The sequence below is a fragment of the Zootermopsis nevadensis genome, unplaced genomic scaffold (genome assembly GCF_977971745.1).
Source record: "Zootermopsis nevadensis isolate Lab colony 2312 unplaced genomic scaffold, Znev_1.0 Znev_ptg000002l, whole genome shotgun sequence".
Lineage (NCBI taxonomy): Eukaryota > Metazoa > Arthropoda > Insecta > Blattodea > Termopsidae > Zootermopsis > Zootermopsis nevadensis.
The window spans coordinates 21,433,874-21,453,293 of NW_028259134.1; the positions used below are offsets into that span (position 1 = coordinate 21,433,874).

At 37.0% G+C, this 19,420-nt stretch overlaps 2 protein-coding genes across 3 annotated transcripts; both read right to left on the bottom strand.

The window, feature by feature from the left end:
* Positions 1-1,227: 1,227 nt before the first annotated feature.
* Positions 1,228-10,963, bottom strand: LOC110836553 (uncharacterized). Its single transcript, XM_087357063.1, has 8 exons — positions 10,861-10,963; positions 10,217-10,361; positions 9,071-9,156; positions 7,892-8,937; positions 7,548-7,570; positions 5,613-5,744; positions 3,935-4,017; positions 1,228-3,493 (listed from the first exon to the last, which is right to left on the bottom strand). The coding sequence occupies exons 1-8, from the start codon at positions 10,932-10,934 to the stop codon at positions 2,863-2,865; spliced, it is 2,220 nt and encodes a 739-aa protein (XP_087213189.1). The 5' UTR covers positions 10,935-10,963; the 3' UTR covers positions 1,228-2,862.
* Positions 10,964-12,183: 1,220 nt separating this feature from the next.
* On the bottom strand, positions 12,184-19,302 carry LOC110836571 (uncharacterized). Of its 2 annotated transcripts, none has more exons than XM_087356622.1 (9): positions 17,546-19,302; positions 16,505-16,659; positions 15,689-15,881; positions 15,074-15,209; positions 14,698-14,837; positions 14,483-14,614; positions 14,056-14,247; positions 13,240-13,494; positions 12,184-12,531 (listed from the first exon to the last, which is right to left on the bottom strand). In XM_087356622.1, exons 3-9 carry the CDS (start codon positions 15,855-15,857, stop codon positions 12,407-12,409), a joined length of 1,149 nt encoding a protein of 382 aa, XP_087212748.1. In that variant the 5' UTR covers positions 15,858-15,881; positions 16,505-16,659; positions 17,546-19,302; the 3' UTR covers positions 12,184-12,406. The 2 variants fall into 2 exon arrangements, with proteins under 2 accessions (XP_087212748.1, XP_021933585.2); XM_022077893.2 differs by having other exon boundaries at positions 15,689-15,928.
* Between the last annotated feature and the right edge of the window lie 118 nt (positions 19,303-19,420).

Genomic DNA, 19,420 nt, shown 5'->3' on the forward strand with positions numbered 1-19,420 from the left:
ACGGCAAACAAAACGAGAAAACATAAATCGAAATTGTACCATTGTCATTTATATCACATTAAACATACAACACAAAGCAAAATTTCCGGGGTTGCCTTAATTTACTGTAAAGGTGGCAGTAGAGTTTATGCAGATTCTGCCATCTGTTAGTAACAATTGGTAGCATGTCCTACAGAGCGGTGGAACACATGAATAATTGACGGTCATTGACTCTCCTAGTAGCAAATGAAGTGTCCCAGGGGAACAACCCTTTTGTTTCATGCAATAATAAACAGATTAAAATTTGAAATTCGACTTTTGTATTTACTCCATCCCCTATCCAACACAATCAATTTCAGTGACTGTCACATGACTTTAAATAAACGAGTAAACGAAGGAAATTTCCCAGGAGGTTTTCCTTTTAGGAATCCGGAAAAGAACTGGAGTCATGAATTTAAAATCAAATTGGGGGGGAAAATCGGACAATGAGGTCAAACCATGGGATCCCAGGTTGGGAAATGTCACTCCCTGATTAAAATTAAGTTAGAGGCACCGATGCACCTTCATTAAAAATGGGGAAAGCAGATACCATCGGTCAACAGCTCAAAAGGTAGAAAATATTACTTCAAAGGACTGATAAATAAAAAAACATCATTCTACGTAAATTCCACAAATAAAGCGGCAATGGTCCATTTCTGTCTACAGATGTTGTACAAGCACGAACATGACAGTCTTATGGGATGTTGGGCCATGAAGTCTGGTAGAAGTTAACATTTCAGATATGACCGCTGACTCCATCAAAAAGACTCCGATGATGGAGGCAGCAAGCACATCTGGAATGTCAGTAAACTTCTACCAAACTACACAATGCATTATCCAAGAAGAAAGTAACAATCGTGTCTGTCCACGTTTCATTTTGAGGATCACCGGATGGATTTTTATGAAATATAATATTAAGGTTTTGACAAATTATATTCCGTTGCAATGAATATCGCATCAGGAGCAAACACCACTGTCAACCACTACAGAAGTAAACCAAAATTTTATAAATCTTTTCCACATTAAAACATTGTTCAGCATCTCTTAATACACCAAATTATATTACTAGTGTACATTTTGCACACGTGTGGGCGTGTACATATCAATCCATTTCTACAAACTTTAACGACATTCTGGAAACAAGAAATACATAACTGGAACAAACAAACAAACAGAATATTAAGATTAAAAAATAATCCAATCACAAACTGGTGGAAAAATAATGCTTTATTTAAAAAAGAAATGGTAGGAAATATTTTCAGACACATCATAATGAAGACGATACATTCTGAGCAGTACAAACACCAACATTACGATAACATTAACAACAATATCAACAGTTTAACAAAGAAACAGCATCACAAGTTTATGCGATAACAATACAATCTGAATAACACATTCAATGCACCTCATAAATTATGCTTCGATCAATATTGAACAATACCTGGCAATTTACAACATTTTGTATCGTTCAACAGCAACTCGAAAAGAACGACGCTCACATCTTAATGGGTCAGCTGCATGTATTTTACTCTAATATCATTAATAACATGAACAATTTTTTCACCCATATCATAGGAATTTCCATACGTACGTGCCACAACCATCCCTTGCAAATTTATGTTGCGAGCCGCCCATAAATTAATTTCCACTTCTATAAGACCTTATGGAATTCTCTTTCTGGCTCAAATATTAGGATGTAAAGAAAAATAAAGTTCTCCCACTATATGCCAAGTAGGCATTAGGAGGTCGGAGAGGGGGTATAGCCTCTACTCATTCTTAACCTCGGCACTAGATGGGGGCGAGTGGTCAGCGTCACGCCTCCGCCACGCTTTACCCCCGGGAAAGGACCCCGGTCTGTGGCACATCCTACGTCCCTTGCATAATCATATATAGGGAGTGATGATAATGAACAATAAAAACAATAACAATAATGATAATAACATCAAGATCACAGCCATGTTCCAAGGATAATGACTTGGAAGTTGTTGCATGCTTCATTCTAATTAACCGTTGCCTCAGCAACAGACTTCTAATTCACTGCAGTTTTGTACCAGAAGACACCGGCGTCGAGACCTGTTCATCACCTGGGAGGCCACGTCAGGATACGCATCAGTGCACCCTTGCGTCATAACCGCAGCAGAGTTGTTGTGGTATAGTTGAAAAGAGAAAGCAGTACTTTCAATGCCTGGTCAGCAGTCAAGAGTAAAGAACAGATTCAAATTAAAAAGATTATAACCACAAAATAAACAGAACCACGCAAATTGATAAAAAAATCACCCAGATCACCTTCCTGGAGATGGGCGAATTGTTCAATCAAAAGCAAATTATAAATGCAGAACCCAGATACAATTTTATATCCAACACCCACCTTCGATGCATACAAACCCAGCCAGTGGTCGACCTTATTCCCCTTCGCGGTTGCTCTGAAGTCAAAAGGCAGTGCACCACTCCAGGATCACAGCGGCACACAAACTGCGTCAACACAATGGGAGGGAGAGAGGACAGTTTCAACACCGGAAAAGTTAGGGAAGAAACGCAGGTCAGACTGAAGATTGAGGTACCAGGTGTGCAGTAATGACATTAACCGAGTCATGATTTGGATGCTAATAAATAAACTTCAATATGAATATAAGGGCACCCTCATTACATTACATATATGCAAATATAAAATAATATAATATTATTACTATTATCAACAACAACAACAACTGTTATTAAAATGTGCACGTTTCACAATAGTCATAAAATTCGTGTGTACTATTACTACTACTTGCAATATTCTGATTTTCAAGGATCTTTTCTTGAACATATGCACGTACCTTAAGATACAAATTCTGGTAACTATCTGTTATATAAATCATATTTATAGGCCTTTTCTGCAGCGTGAACACGGTAATGTTTTGACAGACAGCCACTCAAAGAAAACTGTTTCTGGCAAATGTTACATTTATATGGCTTTTCTTTCGTATGGACCCGCAAATGCTTCCTCAAACTTCCACTTTCTGAAAACTCTTTACCACATTCTTCACATTTATATGGTCTCTCACCAGTGTGGATCCGCGTGTGAACCTGAAGAGCTCCACCTTGTGAAAACTGCTTGAGACAAATTCCGCACTTGTACGGCTTGTCACCTGTGTGTGTACGTGTATGCGCTCTGAGGTTACAGTTCGTGGCAAACTTCAAATTGCAAACTGTACACTTAAACGGCTTTTCCCCGGTGTGAATGCGATAATGTCTCTTCAAATGACCGCTTTCAAAGAACTGCCAATCGCATACTTCACACTTGAAAGGTCGCTCTCCCGTGTGGGTTCGTGCATGTCTCTTCAGAGATGAATTTAGTGAAAAATTCTTACCGCAAACTTCACATTTAAAAGGGCCATCCTTTCCATACCTTTGGGACTGTACTTCAAGTTGTGAATGAGAATAATGAGCGGCAACATTCACCTTCTGCTCAGTCCCCACTTGCTTTTCACTGTGAAATAGACGTATTTATCGTGACAAAATCTTCATCCATTCTCTTTAGACTACTACAATTTTCCTGGTTAACCCAATGCATGTACATTCTGGAAGGTGAGAATTTGATAGATGGCAGCAGTTTAAACAAAATAATACCAGAAAGTTTAATCAAAATGCCCATTGTTATCAATAACATGTATTTACAACAAGAAAACACAGTGATATCAATATTTTACACTTACTAATGCCAGAAGAATTGATAACGCAAACAGTATATTATAGTACAGGTTTGGCAGTCAATCTCTTACATCGAGATGCCTTGACTTATGTAAGATATATTAGTATAGTTATGTTTTTTAACTTGATTCCTAACAAACGTTTAATTGTGTTTGTATTTTTCAGACTGAGCAATGAACAACTGTTGAGTAATAATTCAATACACTAAAACCACATTTACCTCTCCCGGCATAATTCTGATCCCTCGGCGGTAATTTCACCTTCCGTCTCTTCCCTTACAGTTTCATCATCCCATGACTCTTCCTGTAATAAGAAGTCGTATCTAAACACTGCTCTTGCTTCATGTGTGTCAGAGTCTTTACTGAATTTAAACAATTAAAGTATGACAATGAATATCTTCACCATTTGTTTCCAAATTCAAATAGCAAATTATGCCCCCCATCAAAGCAACTCAACAGTAATTATGTAAACTCTGATAGTGAAAAGTCACTCAAGAGTACGAAATATTTTACTTCCATGTTTCACTGCAATTTGGAGGGCAACATATCCACAAAATTTTCTCTTTTAACCCAAGTATGAATATAAATCACTTCCTGTTTGTTTCAAAATGCATATGAGACTGTTTTTTGACAGCACATCTTCAACTTGATAACTGATTATTTGAGCACGTTATCTTATAGCTGGGATACGAAGCCCGATAGCACCCCCAGCAGTAAAACCAAACTGTTACTCATAAAAGCTGATGAGTCACCTTGTAATTTACTAAAATAAAAACACAAAAAGATTTTTTCATCTGCAGCAACTTCTCAGACACATGATGGCACAAAACAGAACATGGCACAGGTTATCTACATGTACATCGTTGTGCCATGAGAATGCAAGCATTTGAAGACAAGAGGTAATACATGTTGAATAAAACAACTGATGATGAACCACTGTGAGTGTGTGTGCGCATGTAAAGTGCAGTTTCAAAAGATATTGTCTTTTTCCAATTATAACAAGCAAATATAAAATATTTTTTTCAGAAATTTGCAGCACATCTGAAATCTTGTGGCTGCAGAACACTGCTCTGGATCATGTCACATTGACACGAACACATGTGACGTACTCAGAATAGTGACATCTGATTAAATGGCAAACATGTTACATAAGAAACTGCTCCCTAGCCACAACATTGTGTTACATGTTAAGTGTTGTACATTTCTAAAGCTGAATGAAAACAAAATGCAGAGACGATGAACAATGAATTAATATTTATACTTCAGAGTACAAGCCAAAGTCGTGGAACATATAATCATATGAATACGAACACTTACTACAACGAAACAATGAAAAAATATAAAACTGCAAACTTGATTATGGCTATTTATGTAAGTAAATGAAGCATTGAATAATTTCCAATTGAAGTAAAACGCCAAGTTTTGTCACAGTGATGAAGTTGAGAAGCATGAGAAGGGTGGGGCATGTGGTGTGAATGGAGGTTGCAAGAAGTGTGCACCAGGTATTGGTCAGGAAGCGTGAGGGGAAGAGACTGCTGCAAAGACCTAGACGTAGATGGGAGGATAATGTCAGGTGGGATCTATGGGAGATACGAGTTGAAGGAGAATGGATTTTGTTGGCCCAGAAAGGCTTTGGTTAATTTGGTGATAAGCCTTTAGGTTCTGTAAGCCATCTTGTTTAGTTAGTTAGTAAATTATTCTACAAAATAGGAGTAACATTAAAACATAGTCTTGTAATGCTGGCTTAAATACTTCTATATCATGATTTAAACTCTTAATACTGTCTGGATGAGCAATGAATACTTTGATCTCTGCATAGAAAGCACCTTTCTGATAACTAGTACATCTCAGTTACAGGATGACAGTACAAAATTGAAAAATGATCACATGAAAACTCACTGTTATTTCACATTTCACTTGAGCCAAAGCAAAAGGTGGGGAAAGAGTTGGCTCTCTCATATCAGTGACTTGATCTTCACTGAGGGTCTGACCATCTGACTCAGGTTCCACTTTGATTACATCCATGTTATACTGTAAGAAAATGAAAATCTGATACAGAAAACCAGATAAATAAGGTCTCATTTATATTATATTTACCACAAAGTCGCCTTTACTTACATGGAATAAGAAGGCAAGGAGAGCCCTTATTGTACATTGAGTCAATACCTTCAAATTCAAGCCTTCTAAGACTACTACCTCAGCAAATTAATGCAGAGAGCAAGGAAAATTACAAAATATCATTCTTTTATGTCCTGATATGGTTCTCTGGAGTTCATCCACAAGCCTACTGAGTGAATGACATTACCCATACAAAGAACAGCATGTAAGATTACAGCTTTCATTAGTCTAACCTTAATATATTATAAAAAAAGGTTCCAAACTGAAAGATAGCATTCACATTTGACATCCCCATTTACAGCTAAAATGGCTCATTAGTAATCACATAAAACCAACTACGTAACGTAGATAACGTAATTTTTGATTCTAAAAACACAAGTTTCGAAGACCGAATGTCTTCGTCCTTAGTTCTTTCTAACGGACCCAACAGAATATGTGCCCCCACCTTCCTTACACTTGGGGTTGAAGACATTCGGTCTTCTAAACGTTATGCGTTTGCAGAATACTAGACAATGACCAAATCCAAAAAATTCATGCCATCGTCAGAATCCTTCGGAATTAACAAAACATTACAGCCATCCTATTGTTTTACATTCTACAAAACAGTATCTTACACACGCCATACTTTCGGAAGGTCTCTTTATTACCACACATTTCGGGACCCAACTTTCGTTAAATAATTAAACCCGAGTTTGTACGACAGTGGTTTCGGTATTTTATACAGATTTTATAACAAAGAAAATGGATTGGGGGAGGGGGCAAAGCACAGGCAATCTGTTCACATTCCTCTTTTTCACGTTCACCGATAATTTTGTACTTACTGTTCAATAAACATATTTCACTGTAAACGTGTAATGCCTACTCAGACAATTTACACGGAAATATTTGTAAACTTTGCAAAATCCCGTCTACCTACAAAACAGAAATACTGACATTTTTCAAGACGATGTTCGTACTATAACGTTGACGTTGCCAATGTATGAATACCAAAATACCAAATGTCATGATCACCAACACTGAAATTTCACAACCAAAAGATGACGGAATTTTTTACGAAGAAAACACTTTATGTCATCACATTTGTGACAAAACTATTGTTTTTAGTCGGATGCCATTAAAGATACCAATCATTCAGTTATAGTAATTTAGAAACATATAAGGTCCTGCAAAGTGGATACCTAAGTTGCCTATAATTTATGGCAGTCTTCTGGTCTGTCATTCCAAACATTTCACCAGAAACATCGTAAACGGATTCAGTTAACATTTGATGGTATATGGTCTTTCCTATTTAAAATATTCCAAAGCAGTTGTCGGTTATCATTATCGAATTTTTTCATATAGGAAGTCAATGAACAAGTTACTGAGTTGAACCCTCTCTCAACCGATGAATGAATAAATTATCAGTCATTGCCTTGTAACTGTATAAATATGAACAATGGCAACAAAATATTCAATTTCTCTAAAGAAACAGCCACAATACTGACCTACCAAGCACATCAAATAACAATATTCTTCTAGGTTATGATGTCAAGTAGAATCATAGGTAGACTTTAGACCTATTTTTATTAGAAATGTCTCTCTCAGTCGACTACAATCAAGTAGAGTAAATGCATTTGAATGTATTTTCTGTGTATCATCAAATATATGTAGCATAAATTAAAGGAGAGTATAGGGAATATAAGGTGTTTTTTAACTTTATAGCCCATGATTTCTCACACAACCTGGCCATTTAGGAAATACTACAAACATGAGTAACAGTATAACCCTTACCAATGACTCTACTGCTATTCTTATTGAACAGATTTTGTAGGTGACAGCTGCTGTTAAAATGTAATCCATACAAGAATGCCCATTTTCAAAACCTGATTGCTTTTCCAACACAATATCTTCTGTCATACTAACATTGCATACATTTTACAGAATAACAGTGACAAATCAAAATTGCACTCATGAAGAAATTAAGAGCAGATTAAAATCAGGGAATGCTTGCTACTAAAGCATGAAAATGTGTGAATCAAACATTTATTTTAAATGTTTAATTTACTGATGATGCTACTTACAATGTAATCGTAAATGTTTAAGAAGACTTCCTTTACGCGGAAAAACTTTACTACAAATATCACAGATGAACGGCTGTTCTCCTGTGTGCATGCGTTGATGTATAACAAGATGCTCCCTCTTCAAAAAAGTGTCAACACATTCGTCACATTTGAAAGGTTTTTCTCCCGTGTGTGTACGCCGGTGTGTGATGAGACTTCTACTTTGAGAAAATACTTTACAACACACATCACATCCATATGGTTTTTCTCCAGTATGTGACCGTCGATGTTTAACAACTTGACTTTTTGTTGAGAAAAATTTACAACATATATCACACTTAAAAGGTTTTTCTCCACTGTGCATGAGGTGATGTGTGCGGAGACTCCCTCTCTGCGAAAATACTTTATTACAAATATCACATCTGAAATGTTTCTCACCAGTGTGTATTTTAAAATGTACAAGTAGACAATCCCTTTGAGAGAATACTTTACTGCAACTATCACACTTGAAAGGCTTTTCACCAGTGTGGGAACGTCGGTGTCGAAGTAAGTATGTATTCCTGGAGAAAGCTTTACTACAAATGTCACATAAGAAGGGCTTGTCTCCTGTATGGACATGGCGATGCGTATATAAAGCTCCACTCTGTGCGAACACTTTTTTACAAACATCACACTTAAAAGGTTTCTCCCCAGTGTGTGTCCGTTTGTGTTGAATCAAGTTGCTGCTCTTTGAAAATATTTTACTACAGATATCACATTTGTAAAGCTTCTTTACAACCTGTTTCGGTAGATGTAAAACAAGATTTTTACTTTTCTTATATATTTTTGCATTGTGATATCTTTCCTCCCTCTTCAAAAGAGTATGTTCCACTTCATGCTCCCATTCAGATTTGGCACACTGTACAGAGTCAAGATTCAACTGTCCAATAAGATATGGTTTCATATCCACTGCAATTAAATTGGAATTCTCATTATTCATACTGTCACATTCAATTTTTCTGTCATGCCATTCATCAAGGGTCCGGAAAGATGAACCAACTTCCTCATCACTGGCGCACACATCCACACTGAAATATAACAATTTCACAGCTTTCAAATTTAACCTGCAATTTTCTAAGTAATTGGTAGTGTTAACCTCAAAATCTGTAGCATCTCCCATTACTCTTCTGAATCACAAACAAAAACTGCCAGAACACTCACCCCTCCTGTAACGCTACATGATCTTCTGTTATAACCTCATCCTTCATTTCCTCCTTTATTGAAGCATTTCCATCCCATGACTCCTCCTGCAATACAAGGAAGACAATTAACACAAGTTACTCCAAAGCTACAGTTGGATTTTCAGCCCTGAACCTTCCTGAATAAAAATCTTGAACAATCACTGCTTCTGCTGTAATTTTCTGGTACAAAATGATGTTTGGGGAAAATGGGTATAACACCAAAATTTCCATATCACACAACAAATTTTGATTGTTACACTGTTCTTTAGGATAACACTGCCCACAAGTGGTATATAATCTGACTTGTTAATAAATTTCCTAGTCCTGTATATACCACTCTTAATTCATACTCAGGTCTAACATTTTGAGGGGGGTGGGATGAAAAAACAGTATTCTGACAAAGGTCTTCATAATATTCCTCTGTCACCTCAACAAAAATTTCGAGACAGTACCATAATACCAGCTATCACCACATCCCAATTCATTTATAATTTATAAAGAGCCCTAATTTCAAGCTGAATTGCCTATGTGGTTGTAAAGTACTACTTCTTCTTCTTTTGTAATCAATCCTAGGAATGGTTGGCAGCAGCTGTGTATGCCTCATATCTAACAAACTTCATCTTCTGAGTTGCTGATACTTGGGATATCGTGAGGATCTTTAAAGCCTTCCGCATCCTATGCCGTTGACCCATCTGAGTTCATCCGCCTTTAGGGGTGATTTCTCACCCCAAGGGCATAAGGGTGCCCTGAACCTCCACCTGCTCATCTACCCTCCAAAGAGGCTGTTGGCACTTGGTAGAGGGGGACCGCTTTTACCGGTGCTCACTCGGTCTGTGGACGCAGTTTAACGTCATGCCCGGGACGTAAAGTACTATTAAACAATAAAAAAATTATAATGTACCAAACCTTCATTATTAAAAGCTATTACAGTCTCCTAAGTCCACATTTAAAATATGCATATCTGTAACATGAAATAAAAAAAATGTGAATAGCTCAGGCAGAAAGGTAAATTACATTCCAAAAGGTATATTTCACATTCAACATATCCAACTCTGGATATATTTACTTTTGTTATCCCAACAAATGTGTAACAGAAAGTAAAAAGAAACACACAAATACAACTCACTTTTACTTTAATTACTGCAGAGGCAAATGGTATGGGAACTGAATCTTCTTTCAGTTTTGCAACTGTGATCTCATCTTCATAAGCCACTGATGATAGGTCGATATCTGCTTTCAGCTCCCCTTCTTCCATGCTGTGCTGTAAATTACTGCATTCACAACACTACTTCATTATACACACCATGAAGACTCTTATAATTCATCTAGACACACACAATGCCTCACATCTGTGGAGAACTAGACTTCTTACTTTTATCAACATCAGCTAAGAAATGACAGAGAATGTATTAGGGTTACTTTGAGACAGACTTCCACCTGTACTCCGAAGACTGGCACTCTGAGTGAAAATCATATTGATAGTTTCTCTAGAAAATTTGAATGATTCAAATGTGCACTAAAAAGGGTAAAATTTCGGCTTTCGGGGTTAAGCCGCGTAAAATTTTCAAAATTATCCAACGTTTCGGCAGTTCGTCCGCTATGGCTGTTGTACACCTGAGTAACTGAGCCCAGTACAGCGGGGCTAAAGACCCTCAACAACTGTGTGTCATAGCTATTTTAATAAGCACGTTAAAATGTCGTGATATATCTATACATTTGTATTTTACTTCAAACTACATACCAAAACTGCAGCAAAATGAACTACCTAACCTGAGACTGACCGCTTTGTTTGTATTCAGATTGCAACTGTTGCTAAGAGCACACAGTTCGGCTACCAAGAACATCTAAATAACAAACATATACCTCTTTGCCACTGCTTTTACCACTTTTGTCGTGATAGAAATTCTATTAAGCCGTGATGAATGTCAAAATAACGCAAAGAAATTGATGCGTCCGAACAGTCAGAAATGATTTTGATCGTCATGTCCTCACGTCCTTTATAGGTCTGGTAAGTTAAATAAATTGTGAATGTTTAGAAAGTACAGCATGAAAGAAACGCTCGAAACATCGTACTGTTTAGAATAACACTTTTGCCCCAAACAATCGATAACAACGGAAAATAAAGAAAAGTGAGATATATAAATGAAAACCCACGATTACTCCTGATGTAACATTCGACACACACGTCACATAAAATTAGATACTAAGAATGAAGAAATGTGATATCTCCAAGCAAAGTCTGTAAACCGGATACTCACATAATGGGCTGAAAGATTTTTATAGTTTCTCAACTTGCAAAGGCAACACAAGAGTATCATATTTTAATACACTTACAGGGTACCATATCTACAAAGCTTCGAAGTCGGAACTTCTTCCTATCGCTACACCTATAATCAAATGTTTTAACTTTAACATAATTAGTTCCACTAGATATCTGTAGTAAATGCGGTATGAAAGCACCTTCGTGCCTTCCCTTACCAGCTGAACGGCCCATACACCAGCCTGAATTGTTATCAACACAGAAAATAAAAACGATACAGGCAATACTGGTACCTGTAACCAAACCCAAATGTGGAAGCAACCTATGCATTTACTTGCAATACTTTACTGAAGAAGCTGCAGCTTACATTTTCCACATGCTTATGTACAAGTGGAGTGGTAGTGGATGTTCCTCTGTATAAGAGACACAAGTTTCTGATGATCAGCATAATATATATATATATATGTACATATATAAAAATGCCCTGTTTTATTTTATTTGCAGTTATTCTAACATGAAATAGAGAATACAGCTTACTTTTTGAGCCCCTTGTTACGAAACTGCCAGCTGCAGGGAAATAAATACAGCTACGTCATGTCATACTATAGTAATAATAAACTTATAACTATTGTTCTTCACCAGTGCTGACCTAACGATTGCTGAAATTCCTTAATTAATTAACAAAATTAGGACAGCTAAGTGGTTAGCATTCCTTGTATTCAGGATGTCCAAGGTTCAAATCTCTGCCTGGAAACTGGTTGGACACAGTGGCAATGAGGAAGAATTTTGCCCCTGCCAGGAACGAAACCATAGTCATCAAGCTTGTATCCTGGTCACTGTACAAAATTAAATTTATTTATTGTTTATTCAACAATGCTTTTTCAGTAGCTCAGACTATATAGCATCAGAATAAGGTTAAAGTATTTAATTCCTCCTTGTCATTTTATTAAAAACTTGTACAAACTGCATTCATATCCTTTAATTTATATACTGCTGTGCTACCAAATGTCTTCAAATACGACTTAAGCACCGGATCATTATCATTGGCGAGCTCACTTATTTCAGTGAACGTATGCAACCTGTACCCAGTTGTCTGTACATGATGTCAAAGCCAAGCTCTTGGTCTGGTTCTATGATGTCATCTGAATGAAAGCGGAGAACAATTGGGCCTGCTGCATAACCTGAAGGAAACAATGACAAATTCCAACTAAGGATTAACAGCTGTTTTTTTTTTGTATGTTTAATGAGCAAAGAGTGAAGATGTGTAGAAGAAATGCTTAATAGATAGAAATGTGCACATAAACATTTAAAAATCCTTTTAGAAACCATAAAATAAAAGAAACTGCACAAGGACGAGCATTTTGCAAGTTACCCTCATCAACACAGATTAAGGTCTGGCTCATTCCAGTTAGAATAATCAAATCAATCTTTTCACTCGATGTCCTTTTCACCTACTGTCCTATTTATGATGACAAAACAGTTTCAGAATCCATTTTTCAGGCAGCCATTCTAAATGTTCTAGCAAACTGAGCAATAGTTCTTTATTATTCCCTGACCTCTAATATTTCCAATACATTATCCTGCAGTCACACTGGATAGGAGAGTGGGTGGGCCCCAAAACCGGTCTGGGCGCAGAGAAAACTGTATGATCATGTTTGTACAAGTTATTCAAAAAATCAATAAACCTGATTTATCAGGACTTTGTGAAACTTGTCAAAGGTTATCTTCCGGGCAGTGATGCCCTGTTACCAGTCATTATCAGCATTTTAAAGGAATGTATTGACTCCATTTTCAGATAAAACCACACAGCAGATTTAAAATAAATATGAGTATATTAGGATTTGATGGGAAAGATTGCATGTATGTTAGGAATACAATGTTACACTTACTTGTGACAGTGGAGGCAAGAGTGTTATTGTCTGGTGGATCCAGTACATAGCCAGATCTCATTCGATCTGCGGTCTCGGTTACTGCGAGACCTGACAAGCTGCGTCCACAGAACTTGTCTGCTGTTGGTTCAGAGAAAGCACCTCCAGGTTGCCCATCACTCCCATCTCGTCCACCTGGGATGTACAGGTAGTCGTGAGAGCTGAGGTCACAGGCTGCAGCACCTGCACGACCCACTCCCTCCTCTAGGTACATGCCTGAAATAATCAGATGAATCAAGAGACTCATAAAATTTTAGTGTGAAAACCTTGGAAGACAACAGACTGGAAGGCTGAAATAGAGACATGATGCCATCGCAACTCAAACTATATAGTGCTGAATGATAGGATGATTAATGAAATGACAAGGATTTGTATATTTACGGTCCTAAAGGCACTCTTTATTCTGAAATCAGACCTTACTACATTTTAAAAGGATGAAGACAACAGTCTTCTGAAATGCAGTGCCATGTAGTCGTGTACAAGTTACCAAAGTTCCAGAGGTCCTTGCTGCCTCCTACCACTGTGAAAACCTCAAATCCTATTTTAAAAAGACGGTTATAAACAAATAAACATTCATTGTAAAAATACCTCATGACTGAAATTCTTTAGCAGAGTTGCAAATTTCAAGAAGATTTACAAAAAATGAGGATATGATTATAATGAGTTCTCAGACATTACATCCACTTTTTGTTTTTTTCCATTGTGAAATGTTTGTCCAGTCTGTTGTAGGTCCTATTTGTTTTATGTCCACAACTTCTGTCCAATTGTAACACAAACCATCTGCAGTGTTGATCCAGAAAACAGAGTTCTCAACCTGGTTGAACTCAACACGGCAAGTGTTTGGGGATCGCTGGATGCAGATGGCATAGTCTAGGTTGCTCTGATAGTGACCACTATCAACTGGATCATAGTTAAAGCTTCTGATGTTGCCACTGAGATCTGTGTGGTACTGCAGACATCCATTAGGGGCTACAAAATAACAGAAAAACCAGTTCTGCACACATTACACATTAAATTCAGGAAACAAGCCAATATTTACCCTGATCCTAAATTCAGACACTTTCAGTTCTTTCCAAAAAGCTTACTCTTTTAATGTCCATATGGAAGGGAAACACAAATGTCAGGAAACTAATGATGGAACATGACAGCAGGAAGTTCAGAAATAACACATTAGGTGATAAATACAAAGTGTATTTTTACTTACCCACAAGTTCGGGTGTAGTCCTGCAGTCTATCTGAGTGGCTCGGATATGCCACTGGTAGGCCTTGGCACCAGATGTCATCACCATAAGAGAGACAGATGCACTGCCTACAGTTGCATCCACAGGAACATACACTGCAGAAATAATATGGGGTATCATTTAAAAAGTTACCAAATGACCAATAATATTACACAAATTATCTGAATAAACCTCTTACAGTGCTGTCCAGCATTTTCGCCGCAGAGCTCCGATATTCCTATGCCATTTGGCAGTGATGTCATGGCAACAAAACGATCGCTGCGGCAGATTCCCATAGTTGTATGAGGTCCCAGCAGAGAGAATTCCTCCAAGTCAAGTCTACCAATACAAATAACACACACAAAAATCATATTTATTTCAATTTACACAGTTACAGTACCCTTGGACTGCAATATGTTGGCTTTAATTGAGATGTCATTTGTGGTAAGTAACTTTAACTCAGTGAGCAGAGACGGATGTAGACATTTATTTATCGTATATCTTGCTGAACATGACGTGACGTCTGTAGTTAGTACAGATACCAAGTCATCATACATATATGTACACACACTCACCGGACCTGGCAGACATTTTTGTTGGTGATGTCAATGCGAAAATCACAGAAGGATCCAAGACGGTCCCTGTCAGGATAGCTTGGGTTCACAAAATAGGAAATGGCCTGTTTTGTTATGTTACGGCAGCTCTTCTCAACTGAAGGATAAGACAAGCATCATAGAGAAGTAGCAAGGTAGATGGCATTAGAAAGAAATAAACATCTGTACTAAAGAAGTACATAACCTGATCTTGGACTCAGTGTCAGTAACCTAAGAGATAAATGAAATCCAGGTTTCTGTTGCTTTATAACCTACAAAATTATTTTCTTTGACTTTGCACATTGTCTAAATTATACATAAAACAACATTTCAGAAGGATGCTCTGCCTCTGTCTTCAGGTAAAACAGGAGAGAATAGAAACCCTCTGTTGTGTTCCCTGGTTAAAATAGCCTCAAACCTCAAACATGTGCAAACAACTGCTTAATAATCTAATTGATATCTTATGTTTTTAATGCTTATTTTCTTATCTCTTCTGAGTCTGGTTGATGACCTTAATACATATATCCAAAGGTCACTGTGATCTTTATTGACTGACTGGCTCTCAGATTATTTCTAAATGCTGCTTGTGCACCTCACCTATGCAGCAGATTGGACCATCCTCTCCAGTATCATCATCGCACAGCCCAACGCTCCTGCCATCTAGCTCTGTGCATTCACTCTTACTGTAACACAACCCGGTTGTCCCATCCAGTGCCCGGCATGCCATATTCTCTATCCGAGATGTTGCTGCACCCTCTTCTTCCATGTTTGAGTTGGTATTACTGTTAGGCTGGTGTCGGCGTGGGGGCATGAACAGAGATTGGTATAGCAGTATGTCTATAACAGATGATGCCAATGACGAATTCCCAAAGATGTGATGATTTAAAGTTTGATTTATTGAGTACAGAGGTCATTTGCCCTAAGTGATACTGGCTACAATGATGAGACTATTGGAATGGATTACAAGGGAAATGGAAGAACCCCAAAATAAAACTGGTTGCCTCTATCATAAAGGTATGACTAAGTGCTAAATCTTAAGCATACATTATATATATTTTTTAGATCTTATGTTGTATAATTGGTATGGAACTCTCAAGGTGTCAGAATTAGAAAGCAGACATACAGATTATCTTTAATCTAATGCTCACTCCACTAATAAGTCTGTAAAGGAACTATATTACATTTGGCAGTTCTTTGGTCTTTGCACTAGTTAGCAACACAGCTGTTACCTTACAGAATCCATGAGATAATGCTTTAAAACAGGGTTCAGCATATCTTTCTTCACCCCCCTCCCCATATTGCATAATCATTTTCTGGATATAGATCTTGTATGTTTCACCCATGAGCTGGTATAGTCCAAGGTCCACAAGCCGGGTCTGTGTGTTCATATAAAATTAATACATGGAAACTCACTGCGCTGGTCTCGGTTTGTCGAGTTGTCAGCAAATTCAAGTCTTGCCTGAGATGTCACCAACTGGAGCGTGATGCATATTAGCAACAAACCATAGGCCATAATCATGTTGCTTCAAATTTGAAGTTTGACCTTACTCTCTTCAATCCTTTAAATTCTGTCAGATAAAATTAAAGATTATCAATTTCTTCACATTTTTTTTAAAATGAACGAACGAAAAGAGAATTATGATGTAGGCCTTTAATTCTGTGTAATTGGTTGGGTTTTAACACCTTCCAGGGATGGTACAATATATCCTGACCTCTGCTAAACTTACGGGAAAAGTTGCCCACGGAGCAGACTGTATTGCCTCCAATGATGGGGCAATTCAGCACAGAGGACTTAGGGTTATGAACCACAAATTGGGGATTGGTAGAAGTGAATGCTACAGATCTCAATCCTGTGTCTTAGCCCAAGACTACAGAAATGAGCAATCAGTAATTTTATATCTCAGTCATACTCACATGCATGTATCAGGTAGAGATACTGAAATTTATACTTGAACTTGCATACGGTACAAAATTTCACTTATAAATCAATCATAAACAATACAATAATAAAATTTTCATATTATTATTTATTGTGATACATTTGAAAAAACTTAGAAATACCTTCCATGACAATTTAACACTTTTACCGTAACCATTTCCATAATTTAATTGCAAACCCTGTGTAAAACAAGTTCTGTTAAGATTTGAATTCTGTTGAACAAATTTTCCATTTCCATCACAAGACTGCTTTTGTCTAACCGAACATAACAAAATAACAACTATCATGCACTCTAGAAATATTAATGGCAATGAGTATTTCCAGAGCTCTGAGAGCTGGTCAGTACAAACCCATCATGTAATTCATAACATCAACCCTGATGACAGGCAGAGCAGTGCCCACACTTCATTGCATTCAATTACTGTGAAAGCTTTAACTTTTAAATTATTTTCCTATCTATGAAATTTTGTTGTTTATCTCTATAAAAGACATACCAGAAAAGTCCTGCGACTTACCACTCCAACTGTTGCTGCCATCAGTTGCACTCCCTGAGGTATGATTGATGCAGAAGTGCTGAAACAATATTTATACCAGTAGCAGGCTGGCCTGCTGTCCTATTATGAGAGTCCACTGACCTCAACAGCTCACCCTCCAGCTGTTGAAAATTACTGTTAACTGTGCACACACCTCAAATAGTCTACTGCAGTATCCGCACATGGGAAATAGCTGACAGCAGTCTGACAACAAGATGAGAAGTATTCATTAGATCAACTTAGTTTTGAGTTATTTAAAACCACTAAAACAGCTAAAGATGTGTAGAATGAAATGAATCTGATCTGACAGTATTCAGCAGAAATTACTCATAGCAAAGTTCATGTCCTTCCATTAGCAGTACAGCTTAGGATACCAATATTAAGTTGAAATTTGGGCCCATGTTCTACTTCATAGCAAGAACAATATGGCATTAAGCTTCATATTTCTGAATGTGAGCTGTGCTGACCCGGCAACCTTGTAAATTAAGAATGACTCGGTACATGTGGAGGAACGGGACTTAAAACATGCCGAGTCATGTTCCTTTGTGAAGACCGTTAATCGGGCTACATCAATCATCTTGGTTCAAGCTTCAAGCTGTCTGTCACAAGTGATGGAGTTACACAACATATTTTATTCTTACAGTGACATGATAACCAACTCTGTAACACACTTCTTTATAAATTGAGCTGAAATTAGTCCAAGGAAATAAGAAACAGCTAAACTTGTTTCGACACTTCAATAAATTGTTTTGAACCTTACACAGTTTAAATTAGAGGAACACAAATACAGGAAAATTTGTTGTCAAGATTTACCAATGAGAACTACAGTAATATGACAAAAAAATTTATGCAAGGTTAAAGGTAAAAATAAATAAATGTAATTAGTATAAATTATTAATTGATGAGCCAAACTCTAAGCTTCAGTACCACTGACTGAGGAAATCCATGAAATTTAAAGGAACAGTCGTGTATTAAACTGATGAATTAAAAATTTCTTAAGTAAATATATCTCCCCTGATATCGCAATCCTTAATGTTAGTACTTTTTACCCAGTAACTACTGCAATGAATGGACTTACAAAGCCTCATTTGGGTACTGACTTGACCACATGAATGAAACACTGGCATTAGAGTAAAAGTTTCTATATACACATTCAGTACCCAACAACCCACACATATATTAATCTCTGAAACTACTAAATGATTTTTGTCAATTTTTTATGGCAGATCTAAACTAAAAACTGTCAAACAAACTTTATTTTGGTTTTTATATCCCAATATAAGCACTAATTTAAATAAACCTAAATCAGACTTTAGTAATTGCTTCTTTGTAAAAAAAAAAACTGCATAAAATACAATTTTTTTAATATGGTGATTATTTACCTATAAAAGATAATGAAAATAATTACTGACCCTGCAGTTTCAACAACTTTGCAGTAACTTATTTGTAGATTCAATGGTTCTGAGGTATTTTAATGATATTATTTCAATATAGGGGCTATAAAGTATCAAGGAAGATGGAAAGATGATTGTGAATACCGTAGAGGGTGGAATGTGGTAGGAGGCAGCAGTGGTACATTTTCTGGTCCTTATACTGGAAACTGTACGAAGGGAGTCCACAAAATAACCCTCGTGTGGGTCCAATGATGAAAACAGCTAACACCGCATACAAATGGAGAACACCACTCCTACACCAGTAATACTGCACAACAGGAAATTAAACATCTGAAAAATATAATACACTGTCTTGAGAAAGCAAATTTTCAATTAATTTAAAACAACCGACAGCATTAAAAGCAGAACGTAGCTACGTAATTTATGCATAGCTTCATAATTTCTCCAAAGATCATTAAATAGT

Coding starts and splice junctions, on each gene's coding strand:
- LOC110836553 (XM_087357063.1), bottom strand. CDS start 10,934: ATGTTCTTGGTAGCCGAACTGTGTGCTCTTAGCAACAGTTGCAATCTG. Junction 7,571..7,891: donor TAAACATTTACGATTACATT/GTAAGTAGCATC, acceptor TCATGTTTGTAG/TATTTCCTAAATGGCCAGGT. Junction 4,018..5,612: donor AAGTGAAATGTGAAATAACA/GTGAGTTTTCAT, acceptor TTCTTATTACAG/GAAGAGTCATGGGATGATGA.
- LOC110836571 (XM_022077893.2), bottom strand. CDS start 16,610: ATGATTATGGCCTATGGTTTGTTGCTAATATGCATCACGCTCCAGTTG. Junction 15,210..15,688: donor TGGTCCAATCTGCTGCATAG/GTGAGGTGCACA, acceptor CTTATCCTTCAG/TTGAGAAGAGCTGCCGTAAC. Junction 14,838..15,073: donor AAAAATGTCTGCCAGGTCCG/GTGAGTGTGTGT, acceptor TTGTATTGGTAG/ACTTGACTTGGAGGAATTCT.